At 62.4% G+C, this 19,841-nt stretch overlaps 1 protein-coding gene across 5 annotated transcripts in view; it reads left to right on the forward strand.

Annotated features, from left to right (window-relative positions):
* LOC117645667 (6-phosphofructo-2-kinase/fructose-2,6-bisphosphatase 2) overlaps positions 1–19,841 on the forward strand; it is a 33,477-nt gene that overhangs the window by 3,817 nt on the left and 9,819 nt on the right. For 4 of the 5 annotated variants that reach the window (XM_034385964.1, XM_034385966.1, XM_034385963.1 and 1 more), the window contains exon 2: positions 12,530–12,598. In XM_034385964.1, the coding sequence (XP_034241855.1) occupies positions 12,530–12,598 (69 nt within the window). Of the gene's footprint in view, positions 1–12,529; positions 12,599–16,261; positions 16,413–19,841 lie in introns of those variants that run through there. The other variant, XM_034385967.1, reaches the window with a different exon arrangement.

Consider the following 19,841-nt stretch of genomic DNA (forward strand, 5'->3'; position numbering starts at 1 on the left):
CGTGTACCGCCGCGCGCAGGCCCGCGAGGCCTGGACGGGCCGATATAGTGCGCCTTGGGCACGCCGCGAGCACGCCGCGGCCAGGGCTTGGTGCCGTGCCGCCGTGCCGCCGTGCCCGAGTAGCAAAACGCAGACGGCGTGGAGTGGAGAGTCGCGGCCGAGAGAGAAAAAGAAACGAAACGAAAATGAAAACTGGCTGGACGAGCGTGCTGCCTGGCAGTGCCTGCGGCTGCCTGCTGATGAATCGAGAATCGCCGAAGGAATGCGCGGGAAGGCGACGCGACGCGACGCGGGGACCGTGGCGTAACCCAGGCCAAATCGGACGCAAGTCTGTATGCATTAAAAAAAAAAAAAAAAACTCAGTAAAAAAAGCCGCGCAAATTTAAAGGCAAATTGAAAGTACAAAATTTTGACGTGACCAGAGTGCGCCGTCCGGGGGAAATCACTCGCGTGATAGTCGGGTCACCGATTCCTAGTATTACGCGTAATAGTAATAGCGTAATAGCCAAATTTAAAAAAAAATCCCTATTTAGGATCCGATTTTAGCCTAAATCTCGATATTTTCCAGCGTAATAAGCCTTCTGTAATAGCGTAATAGAGCGTAATAGGGAGTAGTCGGGTCACAGTTTTTAAGAGTGATTTCCCCCTCGGCGCCGTCCTGTACGTAGCTTCAGAGCTTCTGTCACGAAGGCCAGCCAGAGTCTCTAGTACGTACCAATGCGGCGCATCCATTTCGTATCTTGTGGTATTTTATCTTGACTTTGGGATTACTGGCGAAATCCGAGTCTGAGACATTCGGCCCCGATGTGACAGGACGCACGCACGCCGGTCGAGTCGAGTCGAGTGACAGGTGACGCAGCCTTCGGAACGAACGCCGCAGTCGTTCGCGCCGTCGTTCGTTGCTGCGAATATTTTTTCATTTGCGTTTCAACGCGAATCGACGATTCACTGCGAGCGATGCACGTCGTTGAAGCGAATGGCACGGCACTGCAATGAGTGGGGCTCGGTTCGCATTTGTGCAAGATGACGTCCCATTGGTTGCCTGGCTGTCGGCAGTGCAGGGGGAATGCCGGGGAATGCCCAACTGGGCTTCACCCATTCGCGGCTTCGGCGCACTGTGTAGGGGCGAATTTTGAAACAATATCTGATTTCTTGACGTTTTTCTTGTTTTTTTTTGGCACAGTTCAGCCGGGGGTTGGGGGGTGGTTTTGTCGCCGGGTTGCGCGCGTTGCCGTCCGGGTGGCGCTGTTGCTTGGCGAGCCGAGACTCGGCCGAGACGGCCCCTCCGGTGCCTCCTCCGCTTGGCACTTGCAGTGGAGTGGAGTCGCCGCCATCCGCCATTGATTTTCTCATTGATTGAGCGAACTGCACATGGCAGACATCCGGTCGCGTCGTGTGTGTTTGTGTGCGCGGGTACGGGGCCAGGCCAGGCCGGCCAGACGCCAAGCCGAGCCTAGCTGCGCCGCAGCGTGGGGCGGGGCTGGCGTGCTGGCGTGTAGTGGCGGCCGCGGCCGGGCAAGTGTGGGGCACGCCGGGGCGGCACGACGATGTCGGGGCGGCGCGGCCGCTGTCTCTACTATGGTAGTGAGGGCGCCGCGAGTCCTTGCCGTCCACCCCCGACAGGTGCAAGCGCGACTGCGCCCCGCCGCGCCCCGCCTAGAGGTTGCGTCACGCCGCGTCTGCGTTCCGGGGTCGGCGCAGTGGCGCGGCCGGTGAACCCCCAGGACTCCGACAAGGCCGAGGGCGTCGCGGGCGTCGCGGGCGTCGCGGCCCGAAAGTCGCACCGTTTGGCGCACGTGCGCGTCGACGCCCTCCACTCCACGCACCGCGACCCGGCGGAACGGAATGCTCGCGTTCAGTGACCTGACCCGGCCTGGCCGCCGACGTGGCCGTCGCCGTCGCCTCCACTTCGCGGCCAAGGAATCTCATTTGTTTTACGCAGTTGGTTAAAGGACCCCGCCATTTTGGGCCCCGCCCCGCCCCGCACCTCCCCTGCCCTCATGCGCCTGGCACGCCGGCCCTGCGGCCGACGGCAAGCCTGTGGCGCACTGGCGCCATGCCACTGTTATTTCAAAACTGTCGCAAAGTCTTTAGGCACCGTGTGCGTTTGGCCGGGCGGACCGGACCCTGCACAAGAGGCGGGGCGGGGGGAGGCGGGGCGGGGCGGGGCGGGGCGAGGCGGGGTGGCGGGGCGTCCTGCCCGCGGCCCGTCGCCGCGTCGGCGTCGTCTGCTCACCGTGCACTATTGGCGCGCACCTCACAGGCACGCGTTCGGCTGGCGACTTGAGCGAAGGATGGGGCAATTTTTTGCGGTGCGAGTAGTAATAGTGAGTGGATCTAACTGTACACAAAAAAGTTTAAAAGACTTTCTGATTTGTTTTTTCGTGTTTGGACTGTTGGTTAACGGCGGCGTGCACGTTGCCGTCGTACTATTTGCGCGCCTTGCCTCGCGGTTCGGGCCGGCCCGGGCCTGGCCTGTCGGAGGGCCAATTTGCACTAGCGCCTCGCTGCGTCGCGCCGCACCGCCGGCACGGCCAGGCCGGCCGCACCGTGGCTGACGTCACTTTGCCTGACTCAGACGTGTGCCACGGCGCTGGCCGGCGTGCCTGCCGCGCCCCGCCTCCTCTTCCCGAAACGCTGGCTAGACGACGGGGTGCTACCGCGGAGAGGCTTGGATTCGCTTCCCGCGTGACCCGCCTCGCAGCGCCCTGCCGCGCCCTGCCGCGCCCTGCCGCGCCCTGCCGCGCCCTGCCGCGCCCTGCCGCGCCCTGCCTCGCCCTGCCTCGCCCTGCCGCGCCCTGCCTCGCCCTGCCTCGCCCTGCCGCGCCCTGCCGCGCCCTGCCGCGCCCTGCCGCGCCCTGCCGCGCCCTGCCTCGCCCTGCCTACTGTGCCTACTGTGTACCTAAATTAGTTATTATTTTTGTACTTGACAAATTGTAAGAAACTTTTATGGAGCAGGTGCGTTGCCGTTAGTGGGGCTTGTCAGCCCTTTGGTGAGCACCTAAATAAAAATTATTCTATTCTATTCTATTTTGCCTCGCCCTGCCTCGCGCCGATAACTTGACTGACGCGCGCAGACCACGCGCCCACGCGCCGCGCCGCCACGCGGCCGCACAGTAGCCTGGCACCGCAATGCTGTCTTTGAAGAAAGGCGACAAAAATCAAGTGTCAACAATTTGAAAAAGCAATTGTCTTATCTCCGAGTTATTTGAAGCGCGACCCGTCGTTCCATGATGAGCGTGGCTATCGCCTGGGGCCCTTATTAGAGTGTAGTACCGGCACTCTACGACGGAAGGTCTGGGTCACTGGGTATCGCCCGGCCTGGCCGCGGAAAGAGTCCCGGCAGGAAGGGAAAAGTTCGGGAAAGGAAACGAAGGTTTTTGGAGGGTGCGCCAACTAGGCCACGGAACTTCAACCCACGTTGTCTGCCCCAAACACTCCGTTTCGGTACGTGAGACGCGTTTCAGACTTTAGGTATTGATGCTTTGCGTACTCTAAATGGAAGATTTAAACCCCACGTGGAGCGGCCGCCGCGTCGCCGCGTCACCTCCCCGACGTCGGACCCCGGCTGAGCCGATCTTGACCCCTCGGCTCGCCCGGCCCTGCCGGCTCGGTCGACTCGCGAAAACGAGCTAGACGGAAGAAAGTTGACTGACTGCGATAAAAGGCTATTATTTGCTAGCTCCGGCCAAAGGGAGGGGGGCAATGCCGGTGTAAGCGGCGAAGTGTACCCCCCGGCCCAGGGAACCCTCGGGTACAACTCGCCTAGGACTAAGGTACCCGGGGGTACACAACGCCTAGGCTCAATGTACCCCGGGTACCTCAGGCCTGGGGGGTACACTGAGCCTAGGCGAGTTGTACCCCGGGTACAAAAAGCCTAGGCGAGTTGTACCCGGGGTACAAAAAGCCTAGGTGAATTGTATCCTCCCTCATCCGAGGGGAGGATACAACTAGCCTAGGCGAATTGTACCCCGGGGTACAAAAAGCCTAGGCGAATTGTATCCTCTCTCGCCGAGGGAGGATGCAACAAGACGAGGGGATTTATATTCTTCCCCGGCAGGATTGTGATGCGTCGTCAATGGTTGGTTTTTAATTGAACCGACGGAAGACTTCTAAAACTGAATTGTCCTACCAATCCTAACCAAACCTAACGGGCTCGTGACAGATCTTACTCTACTCGCGACAGATCTGATTCTCAAAAGAAATCGTACAACCTTTCCTAACCAAACCTAACGGGCTCCCCTTGGATGAAGGAGGATACAATTTGCCTAGGCTTTTTGTACCCCGGGGTACAATTCGCCTAGGCTAGTTGTATCCTCCCCTCGGATGAGGGAGGATACAATTCACCTAGGCTTTTTGTACCCCGGGTACAACTCGCCTAGGCTTTTTGTACCCGGGGTACAACTCGCCTAGGCTCAGTGTACCCCCCAGACCTGAGGTACCCGGGGTACATTGAGCCTAGGCGTTGTGTACCCCCGGGTACCTTGGTCCTAGGCGAGATGTACCCGAGGGTTCCCTGGGCCGGGGGGTACACTTGTCCGCCGACACCGGCAGCGCCGGGCAACGTGGGCGGCGTTGTCCTTCTGCAGCCCTGCTGACGCCGAGGCCGAGGCCGCCGACGACGTGTCGACCGTGTCGACGACCCCGTATGGAAAAAATCGTCTGCGAATGCATTGCTTTTTGTCGGCTTAATCGGATCGTTTGCGGACCGTTCTCAGCTAGACGGCAGACAAATCGCGATCAAGACGCAGTCAACTCTAAGACAGGACGCAAACAGGGGCCAGACAGGATTCGGACTTGGGCCCGCAGTGCATGCGCGGGCAAAAGTCAGGCCGAAAGTAGCGTGTTCGCAGACACGGCGCGGCCCATCCGCCGACCGTCCGCAGACCGTCCGCAGACAAATAAGTACCTCAATCGGTCTGCGGAACGTCTGCGGACTGTGGGGTGTCGGAGCTCGGCTCGGCACAGCTACGTCACAGCTCGTCTTCAGGTCGTCTACGGAACGTTTGCGGAAGGTGTGGTGAACGTCTGCGAACCGTCTGCGATTCGTCGGGAATCAAACAACAACACAAACAAAAACAAGAGCGTGAGTCGCGGCCTGGGCGACTCGAACCCGCAGCCTTAGGGCAGCTGTTCAGAGACGCTACCCACTTGGCCAGAGTGGGAAGTCTGAGAGGAGCGTCGCGAGGCTGCGTCAAGTTCCGCGCAGCCGCCCCGACTTCGGTTACCGGACTTGCAAAACAATGTGAACGATCTACAAATCAAAGTGTTTACTTGTGCGCTGTAACTGGAGCGTACTTGTCTGATGTCCGCTTCAAATATAGTGTACGCACTACGTACTTGCCAAGTACGCTCTAGTTGCAGCGTACATAGTCAAGTACGCTCCAGTTACAGCGCACAAGTAAACACTTTGATTTGTAGATCGTTCACATTGTTTTGCAAGTCCGGTAACCGAAGTCGGGGCGGCTGCGCGGAACTTGACGCAGCCTCGCGACGCTCCTCTCAGACTTTCCACTCTGGCCAAGTGGGTAGCGTCTCTGAACAGCTGCCCTAAGGCTGCGGGTTCGAGTCGCCCAGGCCGCGACTCACGCTCTTGTTTTTGTTTGTGTTGTTGTTTGATTCCCGACGAATCGCAGACGGTTCGCAGACGTTCACCACACCTTCCGCAAACGTTCCGTAGACGACCTGAAGACGAGCTGTGACGTAGCTGTGCCGAGCCGAGCTCCGACACCCCACAGTCCGCAGACGTTCCGCAGACCGATTGAGGTACTTATTTGTCTGCGGACGGTCTGCGGACGGTCGGCGGATGGGCCGCGCCGTGTCTGCGAACACGCTACTTTCGGCCTGACTTTTGCCCGCGCATGCACTGCGGGCCCAAGTCCGAATCCTGTCTGGCCCCTGTTTGCGTCCTGTCTTAGAGTTGACTGCGTCTTGATCGCGATTTGTCTGCCGTCTAGCTGAGAACGGTCCGCAAACGATCCGATTAAGCCGACAAAAAGCAATGCATTCGCAGACGATTTTTTCCATACGGGACGCCCGGACGCGCGACTGTCTCTCGATAAAGCCCCCTAGTTTAACGAACCACTGCAGATACGCTCGCCTCGCAAGAAGTGGGAGTGTCCGTCCGGCCTGCCTGGCCGGGGCCTTGGCCGTGGGTGGCTGCGGTGATTACGCCTCGCGTAATCCTCGAGTGCACTCCTCGATCACGGATCACGGCGACCTTGGCCACTTCGGAGCGTGCCAACTGGCGGTCAAGGGCGGGCGTACCCGCGTACCCTTCCTCCAGCCGCCGCCGCGCTACCCCAGTGGGGCGCGGGGCAGCAGCGCAGCGCCGGCTCCACAGGTCGCGCGGGCGGACTCTCCGAAGGCAGGCAGACAGACGTCTCATGTGCGGGTGCGAGAGAGAGAGAGAGCGAGAGAGAGCAAGAGAGCGAGAGAGCAAGAGAGCGAGAGAGAGCAAGAGAGAGAGAGAGAGAGCAAGAGAGAGAGAGAGAGCAAGAGAGAGAGAGAGAGAGCAAGAGAGAGAGAGCAAGAGAGAGAGAGAAGAGAGAGAGAGAGAGCAAGAGAGCAGCCTGCTGCGGGCAGGTTTGCGAACGAGTCTCTGTCGAATATGGGTCGATGTGGGGCGTCGTCGAGTGCCTCGACCGAACCGCCACCTTGCCGTCGTCTGCCCGGCCGGTGGGGCCGGTGCCTGGGAAGCACGTTACCGCGTTACCGCCGCCGTTGCCCAATCCGACCCAACGGCATTATCAGGCCTGTCTCGTGGGTCGTGGCGTTGTGGGTGGCGGCCCAGCGCGCCCGTGCATTGTTATTGTTTTTGCAACAGTGTGGTAACTTTGGGCCACTCGCCGAACGAGTGTCTTTTCTAACACACTTGCAAGTCACTTTGGAGCGCGTGCCTCATCCTGCGCCTCGCTTCAAAGTACACCTGGTCCAATCAGGTGCACACTTGAAGTGAGTCTTTAGTCACGGCGACGCACGGGGGTTTTTGGCCCGGCGAGCAAGACCCCGATGATTGACAGGGGTTCCGCCGTGGGGGAAGCCAGGCGGAAAACCCCGCGGGAAATCCGGTCGCTAAACAGGGGCCCGACAGATGTGCCCACCTGGCCGTTCGGGGGGAAACCCCTAAGGTGGGTCACACGTTTTGGTTCACCCCATTTAGGACCAAGGGCCGGTCCGGGATTTTTGGCCTTCCAGCCCCGGCCACTTTCCGGAGCCGCCGGCCGGGCGACCATCCTGCCGTGGCGGTTTACCATGTTCGAAGCGGATGACGGCCCGGGGGCCCTCACCTTTCACCTGCCTGTTTTCCTGGAATCGGGGGTGCCCCACTTTTTGCGCCGCTTTGTCAGCGACGCGGGGAAGGGGGGGGCGCGAAGAGTCCCCGGCGACGACGAGCGGGTTTGTTCCCCTATGCCATTGGGGCAAAGACCGGGGCCCGGCCCGGGCAAAATTCCCGCCGTTTGGCCTTTCCCGGGGTGCTAAACAGGCTCGCAGAGGGGGCCGCCCCACCATAGTCCGGCGTTCGGGAGGGCAACCATTGGACGGGGCCACCCCCGGTTACGATTCCGGGGGGCCCCATCTCCGCGACGCGAAGGCTTTTAAAACGCCCGGGCCGGGTTTTTGCCGCCTCCACCGGTCCTCTGGCCCACTTGGGTCATCCGCCGGACCCCGGGGGTGAGTAACCTTGGGGCCGGGGGGGCGGGGGGTGTTCCATTTGACCCAAGCGGATGACGGCGCCGAATGATTGGCGTCACCTTCAACCTCCGCCCTGTATTACTGGAAGGCGTGTGGGGGTGGCCCCTTATTTCGCCGCGTTTGCTGCATGACGCGTGGAGGGCAGGGCGTCGAATTGCGCCTCGGCCGGCGGCGCCACGCCACGCCACGGGTCCATTGATTCCCGATATGCCATTGGCGGCAAGGCCCGGCAAGGCCCGGCTCGGCCTTTTGCCCAGCCGTTTGGCCGTTCGCGGAGTGCTCCGCGAGTGCTCTGCCAGTGCCCGCCCCGCCCAGCCCGGCGGCGGAGAGGCGCCACGGCACGCCACGCCACGCCACGGCACTGTACGATCAATCGCGGAAGAAGAAGTGACCCGGCGATACTCCGCGACGCGACCGAGTGACTTTAAAACGCCGGCCATATGGGCTGGGCGGGGCGGGGCGGTCTCTTCGAGTGAGTCTCTTGCGCACTTGGGCCCTCCGCTCGGGGTATCGCCGGGGTCGTTTCTTGGCGCGGTGGGGCGGATGGAAGTGCCTTCTCTCTCTCTTGCAGGCCGCTGCCCAGAACTTATCGGCACCGAACTTATTGGGTGCAAGTCCAAGCTCGTCCAAGCTTGAAATACATTACGAGAATACAGTGGGTGTAGGCACAAACACTTATCATTCGCCATACAGCTTGCCTGGGCGCATAACAGCGCACAAAAGACAAGAGTCAGCTAGGCGCAAGCGAAGATACAGACCGCTCCGCGTCAGTCCGTGAAGCAGAGATGAGCCGTGGTGTAACGGCTAAGGTGTCGGGACACCAAGCCGAACGTGTGGGTTCAACTCTCGCTTCTGTTCGTTTTTTCGACCGACCGATTCAACCCGGTCGGACTAGTATCAACCCGTTCCGAGGTTGAATTTAGTCCGAAATATGAAACCTTTTCAACCCGTTCAACCCCTTGGTCAACCTGTCGGACTCAGTCCCTTCAGTATGCCGTCAGTCCACCCACCAGTCCCTCATGAGTCCATCCCAGCAGCCCGAATCAGGACTTCTCGTTCTGTAAGGGCTCTCTCTCTCCCCCTCTCTCTCTCCCCCCCTCTCTCTCTCTTCTCTCTCTCCTCTCTCTCTCTCTCTCTCTCTCTCTCTCTCTCTCTCTCTCTCTCTCTCTCTCTCTCTCTCTCTCTCTCTCTCTCTCTTTGTTTGTTTCGGTGGGAGCGTCTCGAATGTGCGGGATTGATTTCAATTGATAGCTCCCTCCACTGCACCACTGGCGGGCTGGCGGCACTGACTGCATGCCTGGCGCGGCCAACTTTTATCTCTGCGTTGCCTGCACTGCAGTGCACTGCAGCGCTGCACGTGCCGTCTGGCTGGACACAGTCTGGACAAGGTGCGGGAAGGCGAGGCCAGTGCCTCGCTGCGACCAACAGCCAATCAAATGCGTGTCGTCACGACTGTGGGACCTGCCTTGCGCGCTCTCCGGGTGCAGTGTGGTGACCTTGCTCCCGCTCGTGGTCTCCAACGTCTGGTGTGTCACACCGGGGTCATCCACGTATCATCTGCCTCTCTCGCACTCACTGCGGCAGACCATAAGGAGCGACAAGGACACAGTCAAGCGAAACGTTACGTAATATGTGGACGACCCCTAGCGGCGCTTTGCTTTTCAGTGTGGTTCCGGCGGCGTGCCGCGCGGTGCCGCGAAGCCGCGAAGTGCCCTCCGCGTCCCGTCCCGTCCGTTGCTTGGCTGCGGTCTGCGTCGCGCCGCGTCACAACTGCAGCGTGTCCCGCCCGCGGGCCGGACCAATGGCAGCGCTCCTCTCGACGTCAGGTGATGGCCTGGACCAATGAGCGCGCGCCTCTCGCCGACCGAGGGCGAGCCTCCGGGAGGGGGCCGCCGATGCGTCGCGCCATGAGCCGCGCCATGAGCCGCGCGCAGCAATGCCATGGCAATGCCATGCAATGCGGCGCGAGTCGATGACCGCGACGGCGCGCGGGTTCGAATAGCGCTCCACGCTTTGGGCCTGGGCCCTGGAGTCCTGGAGTGGGTCAGTAGTGGGCGGCGGTGGCACTACCAGAGAATCGCAGCGCTAGCGGTCACCGCCGATGTCGTCTCGACGGTGACCTCGCTGTGCAGGAAGTTGCAGGAGCGCCGTGCGCTCAACGGGTCTGGTCGCGGTGACAACAACAAACGCCACACGGCGTGGACGTCGTCACACCGGCTCGGCGCTGGAGGCCGCCGGCCTGGTGGTCTGGTGGCGGTGGCTTGACACGATAATATTGACGCTGGCGGTCAGTAGCGTCCTCGGCTGTGTGGCGCTGGCGGTGCAGGGCGGCGCGCGCGGCGCCTTATCTGGGGCGCAGGTGGGGTCCACGTGGTCGCCGTCAACACGCCGCCACGTGCCGGCCACGCGACGCGCACGCCGCGCCGGGCCACGCCGCGCCACGGATTCGTCTACCTGGGACCGGTCCTGCTGCACGTGCGACCCACGTGTGCGGCGCGCGGCTGGGCGCGGCCTTGGCGGCCGTCTTGCCCAACCTCGGGCTCCACGTCGGCGACCTTGGCGGGGAGGTGCCGCGGGAGGCGCCGCGTCCAGGCCGTGTAGGGCGGCGGAAGGGAAGGGCAGGGTGGCCGGGGTGTGTTGGCACCGTCCCAGCTGCCCAGTCTGCCCAGGCGGTGCGCGGTGCACTGCGCGGCCACCAAGGCCGGGCTGCTCCCTGCTCGGCCTGCTCTGCATGCGTGTCTGGGCCGCCGGCTCGCCGCGCCGCGTCGCACGTCGCTGACGCGCTGCCCGGCGGCCGCCCCTGTGGCCCGCCCCGCCGCGCCCCGCCGCGCCCCGCCGCGCCCCGCCGCCCCCCACCGGGGGCTCTGCGCTGTAAATGAGCACGCGGGCCGTCGTGGCCGTGGCGTCCTGTCTTGTCACTGGGACAGCATCCTGCGGCGTGACGACGGCGCGCCTTCCGATCGCCTTGTTTACTTTGTCGACTTTGAGGCGGTCTGGCCCCGGCCCGGCCCGCCCCACTCTCGCCGCGCTATCGCCACCGTCGCCTTTGTTTCTCCGCCAGTGCTTTCCATCAGATAGAGAGAGAGCGAGCGAGTGCGTTGCGCGACTGTTTGCGTGCGGGACTCGATAAATCGGAGAGTGGAGAGTGTAAGCGGCTCTGATTAAACTTGGCCCGGCCTTTTCCGGCGCGGGCCGGACCGCCCATTTGAAATGTTGATTCCCATCCCCGCAGGCCGCAGGGTAACTTTGGTCCCCTGGTATAATTCGAGGGTCGATATAGATGGAGCGGGCGTCGAAGCAGCGGGGCGGTCGCTTCGTCCGAGTGGCGCAGGCAACGCGTTTGCTTGTTCCCGCGCTGCCAACAGCAGATGCGACTCAAATGCGATGGTCTTGGCCGGCTTGGCGGTGTGCTGCGGGCTGGCCAGCTGGCTTGCCAAGCAGCGCGACCGCGAGCGTTGCGCCTCTGTCAAGTCTCTCGACTCACCTTTTTGCTCCCGGCGTGCTGGACAATGCAGTGTGGTGACATGGAGCGGCGGAGCTGGGATTCCAGGCGACTCGCACCCCCGTCCCGGGCCGCGTTCGCTGCGTTCCACAGTGGCGCTACCGGCTGGAGGCGCTGGAGGCCCTGGAGCTGGCCGGCCAGCCGTTAATCGCAATCGCAATCGCCCGGCAGGCAGGCAGCACGCCGCGCACCGGAGCGCAACGGGCCTGCGCGGCCGCGGTTGCCGGGCGCTCCGCCCCGCCGCACAGTGGGCCAGCAACCGGCGCAGGCGGCCAAAATTCGAGACGCGTTTTGAGCTCCAGAGTTGCTAAATGAGACTCGAATCGAACGTCGTGTGACCCCACCAATGGATTGCTCTCCGAACGAGGAATCCATTGGTGGGGTCACACGCTCGGTTTGAGTCCCATTTAGCGTATCTGGAGCTCAAAATGCGTCTGGAATTTTGGCCGCCTCCGCCGGTTTCTGGCCCACTGTGCGCCGTCTGTTCTCCCCCTCCTCCCCTCCCTCGCTTTCATTCTGGAGAAATTCGGAAACGGTTATTGTTGTTGCTGTAGTTGTTGTTGTTTTCCCGCTGACCTGCTGCCAGTGACCTGACGCGTGTTCCCGGCGGTGTGGGCTGGGCACGCTCGAAACCGGATGAGCCGGCGGTGGCCTCGGTTGAACCTGATTCGGTTCTCGCGGTTCGGTTCGGTTTGACGGGAAAGGTCCCCTCCCCCGAGGCTTCGACCGCGGCACGGCCGGCTTGCGCTTCCCTGCCTTCAGAACTTGCAGCGCAGTCGACGACGTGCAGTGCACCCGCGCCCGCGCCCCGCCCTCTGCCTGCGGGGGCGGCGGCGGCGGCGGGGACGAAGGCAGACGCGAAGAAACTTTTCCGCCGTTTTGGTCTTCGCTCGCGGCAATGGCAATCTCGCCTCCGAATCGGACTCGCCTGCCTTCGTTCTGCGAATGCCATTTCGGAAAGCGACCTGGCGGACGCGGAAACGCTCCGCGTTTGTCTCTCATTGACGCAGCGACCCGAGAGCGACCCGTTTAGTTGTTATCGTAGTGTAAAAAATTCCGTACTTTTGTACGGAAATGGTACAGAAAAATGTAGTACGGAGGTACGGGGGAAAGTACGGAACGTTCCGTACTTGCTCCATATGAACCCATGTAAATGGGTACGGAAACAAAGTACGGAACGTTCCGTAGTTGGCAAGTACGGACGTTCCAGGCAAATTATTGACCAGACATGTTCCGTACTTTTTCCGTACTTTTTTCTCACGGTGCGTAGTGTACTTTTGTTTTCCTAACTTGTCACACCTTGCTTACCCAGTTTTGTTTTGATTCCAACAGGAGAGCGAGTGGTCCGCTGCCCGCGCACCGAGAGCTTACCCGCCATCTGTCCGTGCCCCTGCCCCAAAGGTAACCAACCCGCCATTTCGCAGTGGAGTGGAGTGACTTACTGCTGCCGCGGGAAGGCTCTTCCAGCCGCCGGGAGCTGGCTTGTGCATCAGGAAAAGTGATCCAGGAAGCGGAAGAAGGGGATAAGTCGAGTTGAATCCGTGCACTTTTGCAAGGCCTAAACCTTCCAGGTGGGAGAACAGGTGGGGAATGTCATCTAAAAATAGATGCAAGAGGATGGGACTTGTCTCACCACACTTATTTTTGGACCAAATTTTCGCTCATGTTTACTTGATAGACTGATGAGAGGTCACTGAATCAACTCGACTTAACCCCTTCTTCCGCTTCCTGGATCAAGTTTGCGTGCCTCTTTTTTCAAAAACTCTTCACTTTTCCGAAGAAGAAAATGTGACAGCACTCTGGCCTGCACGTTTCGGACTCGAATGACTAACTGCGCCGTCCGACGGCATTGCGCCGCGTGGCTTGGCGTTGCTTGGCGTGCCGCCCCGCCGCCGCACAGTGGGCCAGAGACCGGTGGAGGCGGCCAAAACTCTAGACGCGTTTTGAGCTCCAGAGTCGCTGGACAGGCCTCGAACCGAACGTGTGACCCCACCAATAGATTCCTCGTTCGGAGAGCAATCCATTGGTGGGGTCACACGTTCGGTTCGAGTCCCATTTAGCGACTCAGGAGCTCAAAACGCGTCTAGAGTTTTGGCCGCCTCCACCGGTCTCTGGCCCACTGTGCGCCGGGCCGCCCCGCTGCAGGCAGCCGTCTGATTCCGAACACTGCTTCGTCGCTCTGTCCAGGGGGTGGCAACGCTGTACACCTATGTTGACGCCATGTTCGAACCCCCCCCCCTTAAATCATGGTTCTTTTCAAGGAGATACTCTCTGAACCCAGCAAAGGAATCGAATGAAACTTGAGTGCGGTATCAAGTTAAAAGGTCATATTAAAGTAATAATCAAACGAGAGCACACTTACGATCAATTCACTCCTTGAAACCGCATCGTGAAAACAAGAGAAAAATTGGGTTTTGTTAAAATCGCTACAAGAAAAGTGTCTACTTTTATTTTCAAAACGTTAATCTTGGAAAGTTTTTGAGTTTTTGAGTTGAAACCTGGCCTAAACACTTCCTCAATTCATATATTATCGTAATAACAAAACAGTTTGGCTCTAATGGACTTAGTACTTTGGATCTCGTCGAAGTAAACTAATGTGCTAGGGGTGGCCGAACATGGCGTCAAGAAAGATGCAGGGCGTTGCCACCCCCTGCTCTGTCTCTCTCGCACCCCTACGGACCGCCGCATGAGTGCGAGAGAGACAGAGCGACGAAAGCAGTGGTCGGAATCAGACGGCTGATTCCGAGCACGATTCCCGGCACTGCTCGCGTCGTCGCGCTGTCCTGTCCCACTCGCACCCGCGGGCCGGGCCGACGGGGTGGGAGAGAGAGGGCTGCTGGCTCAGGCCCGCCCAGGCCCGCCCAGGCCCACGTGGCCGCCGTCTGCCCCGATTGCGGGCCGGGCGACAAAAATGCGATGACGGGCTGCCAAAAGAATATTAGAGGAGGGGGAGGGCGGCGCGTGGCACGGCGAGGCACGGCTGGGGGGTGGTTCTTCCCGGATTGATTCCCTTGTTTATTTTTATTGTCGCTGTCGCCGTGTGCCGTACTGGCAGCTGGCGGCGGGGCGGGGGTCGCTATGGGCCCGGGTGGCTGGGCACGACGGCTTGCCGACGGCGGCCGGGTTGCCTACCTGCGTGACGGCTTTGGCGGCCGGCCATCCTTGGCCGTCGTGACGCGCACGCCCGTGATGTGACGCGCTGGCGTCCCGGGGGCCACCCCGCCAGGACGGGGGAGGAAGGGTGCATGTGGCAGTTAGAGTGACGGGGCGAAGATTCGCCTCTGCTCGACGGATTCGCTAACACCGGTAGAATCTGGAGGATGCCGGCGCGGGAAGACCCCTTGGCGCCAGCTCGGCGCGCGGGGTATCGCCGACGGGCACCGCGACGCGGAGTCGCCGCCGCGCGCCGCCAGAGGGCGCCTGCTGCCTGCGGCCTGCAGCCTCACGGTGTGGTGTGCACAGCGCGCACAGCGCTGGTCGCGGAGCTGCGGCCGCCGGCCGCTAGAGCGCGCCACGGCGCCCGTTTTGGCGCGCAGTCTGGGCGGACTTTTGACCCGTCTCTTCGGCCGTCCTTTCGTGGTCCTTTCGCCGGCACGGCACTGGAAGGTGGAAGGAAGGGCGTGCCGGGCCTGCCCGGCCTGCCGATGTTGATGGATTGTTTCTCGGCCGATTAAGTCGCGACGGGCGGTTCGACGCGTGCGTCAGTGGCGACCTCCAGACCTCCCTCCGTCCCTCCTCGACCCGAAGCAGGGCAGGGCGGTGCGCCCGGGTCAGGGCCGCCGCCGGCGGGGACGCGGGACGCGAGCCCCGACTCCAGCGGAGCTGGCCGAGTAGAGCGCCTGGCGGGTAGGCCGCGGCGTGCGCTCCGTGTGCGGCGGGCTGGCCTGGGTGACAGGCGTTAGGGGCGCGGGACGGAAAACGCCGCCGAACAGTCTCGCAGTGCCTGTAGACTGATTCCGAGAGTCGTTTTCGTCGCTCTGTCTCTCTCGCACTCATGGGGCGTCCCCTTTAGGTGCGAAAGAGACAGAGCGACGAAAACGACTCTCGGAATCAGTCTGCTGGCAGTGCCTGTGGCCGCCCGTGGCCGATGCCCTGCAGGCTTGCAGGCGCCACTGGGTTAGCGTCCGGGTGCGAGGAGGCTGGCGCTGTCTGGCGGTGTCTGGCGCTGACTGGCGCTGGCTGGCGCCGCGGCTAGCGACGTCCGCACGTGTTAACAATACAGACTGGCAGGCAGGCTGCGACGCTGGTCGTCCTGGACCGTGCGAGTCCGAGCGGTGCGCGATGCGCGTCTTGCGTCACGTCACGTGACGCGCGGCCGTGTCTCCGCCGCCGCGCCGCCAATGTAAAATACATTTCGTCCCTGTTCTCCTTTCGCGGAACGCGGCGGCGGGGACGGCGAGGGCCTCGGCCATGCCTCGGCCGTGCCTCGGCGCGGCGGGCTGTCGGTGGCTGACGTACGACTCGAGGTGATGGAGTACCCGTCCGTGGCGGCCGTGCGCCGGCCTCGTTTCGCCCCACTGTGCCTCGGCGGCATCGAGTGACACGAGACCCGCCGCAGTGGAGGTGGACAAAACTCTTGACGCGTTTTGAGCTCCAGAGTTGCTAAACAGGACTCGAACCGAACGTGCGACCCCATCAATGGATTCCTCGTTCGAAGAGCTATCCATTGGTGGGATCACACGTTCGGTTCGAGTCCCATTTAGCGACTCTGGAGCTCGAAACGCGTCAAGAGTTTTGTCCGCCTCCACCGGTCTTCTGGCCCACTGTGCGCCGTGTGGATCCACCGACGCGAAACGCGAGGAAAAGAATTTAAATCCAACAAACCTTGAGAAGCTATCGAGGGTGGGTGCGAGTCGTCGGTCAGCTGGTCTGTTTGTGTCATGCACCGCGGCACTTGCACGCTGTGTTTGTGTGTGTGTGTGTGTGTGTGAGTGAGTGGGTGGCTCTGTAGATCCGCCCGGCTTATCTCCGGCTCGATTCGCAACGAATGTCGATGTCGAGCGTGGCGGGCCCTGCGTGGCCCTGCCGGCCTGGCGGGCGGCGCGGCGCGCACATGGCGTGATATCTTGGCCGTGCCCATGGCTTTACTCATGCCGATGCCGGCGATGCCCCATCCCATGGCAGTGTAGTGACTAGCGGAGCGCCGGCGACACCATGCCGTACACTGTGTCCGTCGAGGACTTCCACCAGCGGCCCCCGGGGCCCTACTTTCGCTGTATGTATAAGTTCGCGGTGTTGCGGCTGGGCCAGCGGGTCGAAGCGAAGAAGTCCCGTCCTGCCGTCGTCTTCGTGCTTGGCTGTCTGTGGGGCGGGGCGGGGTGGGGAGCTGAGGGCTTTTACTTTCGCTCTGGGCCCCAGAGTCTGGGGGGCGCTGCAGCGAGCTGGTGAGAGTGAGCGGTGTGTGTGGGAGGGGGAGGGTCTCGCCGTAGGCGGCATGCGTTCCTCAGATAAATTCCCACGTGAAAAGTTTGTCGTCTACGGACACCGAGTCGGCCTCTTCGGTTCGACGCGGTGCTGCGCGTGGACGCGGGTCGGCAGACACGGCAGGTGTCTTTGTACGCGCCACGCGCCGCTTGGAATAGCGCGGCGGTAAGACCCGTCGCGGCCGGCCGTTAGTGCTCGTTGCACCACGTTTATTGCTGCCTCGCCGGCCACGCCAAGCCTCCCGTCGTCCACGACGCGGTGCTCGAGGCGCCCCTGCCACCAACGCCGTGGCCGCGCTCTGCACTTCCAGTGGGCCAGTGGGCGTGGCGGTGCTCACCCACCACTGCACCACTGAGGCGTGCGATGACCGATAAGGTGATGTAGGGTTCTCGGTGACACGAGGCGCGTCCTCCCCTTTGAGCTTGAGCTCGGCGGCCGCCGCGGCGCCCGGCACTCCCCCTTGGCAAGCAAGCCCTTGTTGGCGGCGGCCGGGCGCGCCGCGCGTCACTCTGCCGGGCTCGAGACTTTTGACGGATCGTCGATATCGAGAGCCAGTTCACCTGAAGGCGGGGCGGGTAGCCTTTCGTCGCGTCGACACTTGGTCTTCGCTGCACGACGCGGCGCTGACGGATGTCGCGGTGACAGCCTCGCGGTGCTCCCCCCCCCCCCTTCCCTATGGTCATATGACCTTACCCCTCCCCGCCAGCGCCTTGCTTGGGGTAGTTCTGTCACGACGCCGCTGCGCGCTGCACGTCAAGTGTCAAGGCCCTCGAGACGCGGGGCGACCTCTACGGATACTTCCATTCCACCGGATCAGCTGCTGTGGTTTCTAGTGTGGGTCGGGACGCGTGGGACGCGCCGCCCCGCCGCCGCCGCCGCCGGCAGGGTCGGGTCGGGCTGGCCGGGGCAAATGCGATTATTCGACCTTGACATGTGGGAGGGAGGGGGGGGGGGAGTCACGGCGCACCGAGGAGAGAGATAAGACGCGGATCCCTCCCGATACTTTGCACACCTCTTGTTTTTATTTTTTGGCGTGCACGGTGTCCACGCGGGGGTCACCTGCTGCTGCTGTGGTATCGCAATAGTCGCCATTCAACCACGGCAGGCCGGCGGAGACGAAACGATGGCTTTTATTTGTTTTTATTTCGGGGACGTGTGTTTGTGTGACAGCCCTCGTGGCTGATGGTGCGCCCTGTTGCCAGGTTGGTGGCGGCGCCCTGCGGTACCCTGCGGAGGGGGGGGGGGGGCTCGTTGGAAAGGTGGCTTGTCCGTAGGGTGGCCCGAAATAGACCACAACAACTCGTGTTCGCCATTGGCCATGGCCTGTGCAGCCTGTGCAGGGCTTGGGTACTGGGACTGCTGGGTGCCCCCTCCCCCTTTTCCTAGGGGAAGGGGGGGGGGCTGTCTGGCCGTCCGTCTGGCTCCGCCACCTGCGTGACACTTCGACGGCGCCCCTGTCCCCGCGGTGCCCTGCCTGCCCTGCGCGCCCCGATCATGCTGTGGGGGTTCTGCCCAGCATCTACGGGGGGAGGGGGGGGGGCCGGGCGCACGTGGCTAGGGGTTGATGCGCGGTGGGGAGGCGGGGCCCTAGGCGGGGCCCCCAGTGGAGAGAAGCCGCAGTCCTCTGTAGGGGGCGTGGCGGGGCGCGGCGTAGTGGGGCTGGCTGGGGTCAAAGCCGCCGCCGGCCGCATGCTTCCGACCCGCGACCTTGAAACTTTCTCTTTGTTTTATTTGGTTGCTTTTTCTTCCCCTCGTCAATGTGACTCCTCGGGCAGGGCTCTTCATCATCTGCAGACGATGAACTCTGTCGGTGCCGCGCGGGGCGGTGGCGGGGCGGTGGCGGGGCGGTGGCGGGGTGGTGGCGGTGGGGGCGGGGGCGTTGATGGCTACATAATGACTTCATTACGCGCGCCGCTCCCTGCGGGCCGATTGCGAACAGTGCTTCATCGTCGCCCTGTCTCTCTCGCACCCCGCGGACCGCCCCCTCAGTGCGAGAGACACGACGTCGAGGCACTGTCCGGAATGAGCCTGCACTCTACCAAAAATGACCTGTAAATGCCGCTAATTTATTACCAGCTTTCACTGTAGGTCAATTCACAGCGTTTACTGTGAACTGCTCAAGGGATTCACTGTGATCTTTTTCGCGGTATTCACTGTGATCTGGTCCCCAGTAAACACTGTGAGTTTGACGCCGCTGAGCACCGAAGGACTGCAAATCAGGCTCCAATTCACGGCGTTTGCTGTGGCCGGATCACAGTGAACACTGTAACCGAGATCACAGTGAACGCCGTGAACTAGTTCACAGCAAACGCCGTGAATTGCATAACAGCAAACATTGGTAATAAATTAACGGCGTTGACAGGACATTTTTTGTAGAGTGTGCAGGGAGGACGCGGTTTTTGTGGGAGGGGGCTGCACAGGCTGCACTGCACCGCGGCGGTCTGGCCCTGGCGCCTCTGGGGCCGGAGGGTGCGGGGGCGCCGCGGCGTGCCGCGACCGCTGACCCCGCGTCGTGTCTGGCGCACTTCTCGTCGGGGCGGAGGGAACGGGGAACGGGGTGGGGTGTGGACTCTTGGCCCCTGCATGCCCCGCCTCGGCCCGCCTGCTCCAGTCTGGCTGTTCAAACAGGGCTTCCCCCGCGAGGCCGCCGAGGCCGCCGTCGACCGAGTCGACACTGGTGCCAACCCGGCCAGCCAGGCCAGCCCAGCGGCGCAGTGCGGGCACCGCCGTGGCGCCATGCAGGGGTGGCGCCTACCCCCCGCCCACCCCGTGGCCTCGAGGGGGCGTCCCCCGGCGGGGCGGGGCGGGGCGGGGTGCGGCGCCCCCAGCGCGGGCCGCCCGCCGCCGCCGCGGCCTCGTACTATCGGGTGGTGGCGGCGATGGTCAAAATTGTGAGCCTCTTTGCGGAAAACAAGAGAGATACACGCAGTGACTGGCGTGGCAGGGCGAACACGATGGGACGTGCGCCAGTACCGGGGCCCGTCCTCTTGCGAGGCAGCGAAGTGCTTTTTCCCCTTTTTGCTGACGGGTTGTCTCGTGCGGTATTAGTCGCAATTGCTTTTTTGCCATGTCATGCCGCGCTTGGGCTGGGCCGCCTTTGGGTGTAGTGCGTACACGGCGTGGCGTTTGAGTCTCCGCATTTTCGGGGAATGCCCGGCAGGCCGCTTGGTGGCGGCCCCCGGGCAAGGGGAAGGGGTGGGCGGACTCTGCCCCGGGAGGC

Source organism: Thrips palmi, unplaced genomic scaffold (assembly GCF_012932325.1).
Source record: "Thrips palmi isolate BJ-2018 unplaced genomic scaffold, TpBJ-2018v1 HiC_scaffold_19, whole genome shotgun sequence".
NCBI classification, from domain to species: Eukaryota; Metazoa; Arthropoda; class Insecta; order Thysanoptera; family Thripidae; genus Thrips; species Thrips palmi.